The sequence below is a fragment of the Cyprinodon variegatus genome, unplaced genomic scaffold, assembly GCF_000732505.1.
Source record: "Cyprinodon variegatus isolate N-32 unplaced genomic scaffold, C_variegatus-1.0 Scaffold57, whole genome shotgun sequence".
In the NCBI taxonomy this organism is placed as follows: Eukaryota; Metazoa; Chordata; class Actinopteri; order Cyprinodontiformes; family Cyprinodontidae; genus Cyprinodon; species Cyprinodon variegatus.
In genome coordinates this window covers 1660242-1665715 of record NW_015150510.1, presented here as the reverse complement: position 1 = coordinate 1665715, position 5474 = coordinate 1660242, and the positions used below count along the sequence as shown (strand labels likewise).

The following is a 5474-nucleotide window of genomic DNA, read 5'->3' as shown; positions in this document are numbered from 1 at the left end:
CAAACAAATTAACAGTGCACATGATGTATAAATAATAAACCTAACAGTTGATAGGTTTTGAACTTCTCCGTACGTCCATTTCACCCACTGAACTATCGTTATTCTTCTATGACAATGGAAACTCGGTTTTGCATTCTATGACCCCTTTAAGGAGTTTTGCAAAAAAAGTTTCCTTCACATTTGGTCACATCACAACAAAAACATTCAAATTAGTGAAAAAGATGATTGTGCATTAAAATTAAACATGATTACCAATAAACTAATGCAGACTTCTATGTCTGAAATATTTGCTGTCCTTGCCAGGGCCTGTTACTTTAGGCAGTAGGTCTAATCTCATCATAGTTGCATCATCTGTTTTTTCATATTGGGAGGACAAACTCGGCGCCAGCATTTTTAATCCTAATCCTGTTTCAAACTTTTCCAAAACTTCCTCTCCAACTGCTCTGCTGTGTTCCTCACTCCTTTGTTTTATTAAAAGGGAAAAAAACAACTTCTGAACTCATCCAAAACACAAATAGATTTATTTTGAGATTTATTGAAAGGAAAACAGCTTGCACTGGACTCGTTTTAATTAAAGAAGGTTATTACAAATTTAGATGTACTGTTTATTTTAACAGTAAATATTTTCCTTTTACTTCATAAATATGTGATACTTTCGGATGGTTTTGGTAAATAAAATTTAAAAGATCCATGATTTGATTGTTATTTGTCTCTATGCAACATTTTACAAAAAAAACAACAAAGAATGTTGTTGTAAGTTAAAATACATAAATAAATAAATATAAAAGCCTGTCCATAATTAGACTGATGGGAGTTTTAACCATCAGATATTGAACTGATTGTTTGGTAAAAGGGAAAAAAACACAACAAAACTTTAAGCTTATATAAATCTCAGCATCCTGAATAATCCTAAACCAAACTCCTAGTTCGTAAAAACAATGCAAAACGTATAAAGTTAGATTTGAAAGTTAAACATAAGATGACATATTTTTTCTCATTGCCATCTTACTTTGCCAAATAAGATTTTGTTCTGTTTTAATAAAATGTTCAAGTAGAACATGCAGTAGAAAGGCTTTAACTGGACAAGATTTATTGATGTAAGATTATTAAATCAAGAATGTATGTCTTAAAACAAGATAATTTATCTAAGACTTCTAAATATATATTTTATCTCAGTAGAACCAGATAATTTGCAGTGTAAAGTTTTTAGTTTTGCTTGATCAATTTTTCCACTGATAGGAAGTCAGTGCTCCTATTTCCGCCTTCACTTCCTCATGTTTCAGTATTAATCCGCCGCCCTCGCGCCCCCTTTCCGCTCCTCTTTGAACTTTGCACCTTTACCTGTAGCTGGTGAGGACGCTTTTGTTGACAACAACGATCAGAAACGAGCTGACGCCGTAAAAAGCCGCGGCGAGCAGTTTGGCGAACACCGTGGAGGTGTCTCCGGATGTTTCCCTATGGCCCCCGGAGGAGGTGGAAGATGCTCCCCCAGTAGCCGAAGATCTGCCTCCGCCGCGTCTGTGGAGCTCAGCCATGGTCTACGTAACCGTGGAGCTGATAAAAGGGGCAGCTTCCCAGCTGCCAGTCCTGCCGCGCATGCGCACAATAAACTCTCACTGTAGGTGAGGGGTAACACTGCAAGCACTGGTTCTATAAAGCCCATCTGAGGACTTCTGGTTACTATAAGTGGGTCTTTGGAGAGATTTGGTTACGTTTAAAGACATGGGCTGTTCCAGACGGGTTTCAACAGGGGGCCCTGCCCCTGTCCTGAGAGCAAACACTATAAAAATTGAAATACAGGTCAATTTTTCTCGAATTAAATGCATTTCCCCTTGATTTGAGCTGGTAGGTAAGATAATATAAGTATAACTTCACATGATGCTCAACATTCCTCATTTTAGGGAAGAAAGCGCTTCTTTTAAGAGGTGTCATGAAATACAACTTGTTTCTCGTAAGTTTGCGACTACTCTCATGACTTTTTCACGTAATCTTACTACTACTCTTGTTGTGACTTTTATTCTCGTAATTTTACCGACTTTATTCTTGTAATTTTATTCTCAAAACAGAAGAAAAAAAATATCTTGCCTGGCCTTAATAATCCGTCGTTATATATTTAATATACCTGCTCAATTTAGCGGCAAAAACAGAGATTTTATTTAACTTAATTTATCTGTTTTTTCAGTGTAATACTAACGATAAATTTGTCACTTTACAATTAACTTTAATAAAGGAGAGCGTTAGCCTCGTGGTTAGAGCAGTGCGGTTGAGCTCTGCGAAGGTTGTAAGTACCCGTTTCGGTCCCCATAGCCTCAACTCTGGATTCCTGAGCAAAACCCTTAACCCCACACAGCTCCCCGGGCGCCACACAATGGCAGCCCACTGATCCCCAAGGGGATGGGTTAAATTCAGAGTAAATTTCCCCTATGTGGGACAATAAAGGGATTTTTGAAAAGACCCGCCCTCTGCACTTAATATACTAAATGAGTTATCTTTACCTTGCCAGTTATAAAATCTTACATATAAAATGTCTAAAAATACCTTTGATAAAAATAAAAAAATACTTGTTCTCCTTCCCTCCATCCACATTCACATTGAGCAGGTTCTGCACATAAAGCCTGATGGCTGTAATAAAAACAATCTGCCTCAAACTTTGATCTTTATTAGTGAGTAAATTTAGAGAGCCCTCAAAATTAAAACATTGAATAGTTTGGTCTTTTGACATGAAAATGTCTTATTTTGTTGAGATGTAAATGAACCCAAATGAACGATTCGGAGCTCATATGCTAGGTGGCCATATTGGATTTTGAGATCAAGTTGAATGACACAAAGTTTTCCAAGAATTAAATCTTAGCAAAAAACCCCAACAAATTATTAAATTTTATTAATTATGGGAAATATTCAGAAATCAAACTCCTGAAATTACTTTAAATAGAAAATTATTAAATACTGTTCCATAAGTGTGTTTAATGTAGAGTTTGATTTTCATTTAAATGTGCTTTACTGGAGGCATCCATGTTTGTCAAAGAACACTACTGCCACCTACTGGTTTGTGACGTCACGGTGCGATATCGGCTGTTGATATCTGGTGTTTGTCAGAACATGCTATTATCCATCATCTTGAAAACATTCTTCTTCCAAATATTGGCTACATATGTGTTTTTTTTCTCTGGCCAGAAGTTCGATGGCAAATCCTCCCTCTTCAACAACAAACCCGTGATGGATCATGAATCGGAAAGCGGAAATATTTCACTTTTACCCGATGTATTACAACGTCCAGATCTGTCTAGTAGTTCCCATTGATTTTGCTTTTAAAGAGGGGTGGAGAGATTGGCGCTAGGCTTACCGCACAGTGACGTCACTGCCGGAAGATGTCAGGAGTGAGGTGTTACTATATTTGGGAAAAAATGGCCGCTCCCACACTCTGTGATCATAACGAAAATTATTTTTATTTTTTTTTACTGATTAACGCTAAATTCATTAAATCAACTTGAACATATTAGTTTTAGGTATAGATAATAATCCACTGATTATTCCTTGCTGACCGGACTTTGCCTTTAATTTCCCAGCTTTAACTAGGATAAATAAATGTTTGTACCAAAGATAAAAAAATAAATTTTCAGGCCCAGGGTATGTTGCACACTGGCTTCAACTCTCTCCGTCCGTGTGGCGATGAACTCTCTAAGCGCAAGTTTGCTTTACCAGTAAAGCACATGTATCGCCACCTCAAGGGCTGGAGTGAGAAACTTCATGTCTTAACAGGAACTGCATTTTTTTGTCAAGCTGTACTCCCACCAACACAAAACTATAGTCCGCCATCCAGTAGCACCTAAGAACACATTCTACTGTAACTTGTAAAAGAAAATAGAAGCCAGCGTAAGGCTTGTTTTAACTTTTAAAATCCCCAGCAGTCATTGAATGCACACAGAAAGCCGTAGACCGAACCAGTCACACCTCTAGAGCACTTTATTAGAACAGGGATGTTTATAGAGAAAGTTTCATAGTCATGTGGCTCAAACAGTCCGACGAGAAATCTGCTCCAGCCGTCTGTATCGGAGGACAGCCAGCGAGCCTTTGCAGAACAAAACGCCTAAAGCTTTCATTTCCCTCCATGTTTCCAATGCAAAACCCCTCCATCACCTGGAAACTCATCTGCAGCGAACAGATTTCACTGAAAAGGCAAAAGCTCAGCGATGACTCCGACACAGGCGGCTGAAAGCACCATTAGCTTACATTACATTCTGTGGCCCGATGATTGTTCCACAAGGACAGCTGACAGTTCCTTAACAAATAACGCAATGATGGGTGTGCACTGGTTAGTAGAGAGAAACATCTGGGTTGCAACTGCAAAAAAAAAAAAAAAAAATCAGAAGACAATTGGTGATTAAAAACCAAACGCTTTGAGCTCTGAAAATCAGTACAGGTACTGAAGGAGCCAGATATGTCCATGGTCCGTCTACCGTCTACATTAAACAATCACTTCTCACTACTTCAGGCGAGAACTTGTAGTTTTCTGTGAGAGAAACTCAAGTTCAAAGCAGAGGAATCCTTCAAAGTCTAAGGAACTAAAAACTCACATTTATTCTCACTCTCAGCTAACACACGCACGCACGCACACCGCACTTAAAAAGAAAAAAAACATTTGCTTAGTGGTCCTGAAGGTACAATCTGTACAGTCTGTATGACCTATGAGGACCAGCCTTAAAATACACAGGGCCCTGAAAACACAGGTAGCACATCTGGATCAGGGGATACAAACATTACTAACCACTGGTCCGCTATTAAAAAGAAAGGAAAGAGGCGTCGACCTTCACTGCACAAAAAAAAAAAAAATCAAAACAAGCTTTTGTATTAAGTCACTTTGCTGGTTTCCCCTCTTTGGGTTTGTGCCTCTGCAAAGGAATGGGTAGTCAGGAGCCGCCTAATTACACTTTGAACCTAGCATTAGCGCACAATTCTCATGTAGTGTAGCACTACCGTATTGGGGTGGGTGGGGAGGGGGGAGCTTCCAGTAGAAGGTCTTCTACAGACAACTTAATACTTTGCTGAAGTCGTCAAAATAGGAAGGGAACGATTGGTTGAACTACACGCTTCAACCAAACTGCAAATGCAGGAATTCAAGCAGCACAAAAAAATATTAATGAAGTATGTATGCATCTCTGGGGAAACAAAAAAAAAAAAGATAATCTGAAAACATCCCTGCTTTCATGTTCCCAAATACAAAACTTCAGTGTAACAAGAGGTCCTTTACTCCATCTGGTTTTTTGTCTTTTCTTCGTTAAAACTCGAGTCCTCTGGTGGTGTGAGTGGTATGGGATGACAGTCTGCCATTTTTTTATGCTTTTGTATTTTTGGTTGTGTTTTTTTTTTTTTTTTTTTTTTTCTTTTTTTTTCCTTTATATACTTGAAGATGTGGTAAGCATGCAAGCCTCGTAGAGGAGGGGGCCCCCGGAAGGGCAGATGGGTGGGTTGGTGGT

At 38.6% G+C, this 5474-nt stretch overlaps 1 protein-coding gene across 1 annotated transcript in view; it reads right to left on the bottom strand.

Annotated features, from left to right (window-relative positions):
- LOC107082610 (UDP-N-acetylglucosamine/UDP-glucose/GDP-mannose transporter-like) overlaps positions 1-1575 on the bottom strand; it is an 8468-nt gene extending 6893 nt beyond the window's left edge. Inside the window, exon 1 of the mRNA XM_015371378.1 lies at positions 1342-1575. Within this exon, the coding sequence (XP_015226864.1) occupies positions 1342-1535 (194 nt within the window). The 5' untranslated portion in view covers positions 1536-1575. The remainder of the gene's footprint in view (positions 1-1341) is intronic.
- Between the last annotated feature and the right edge of the window lie 3899 nt (positions 1576-5474).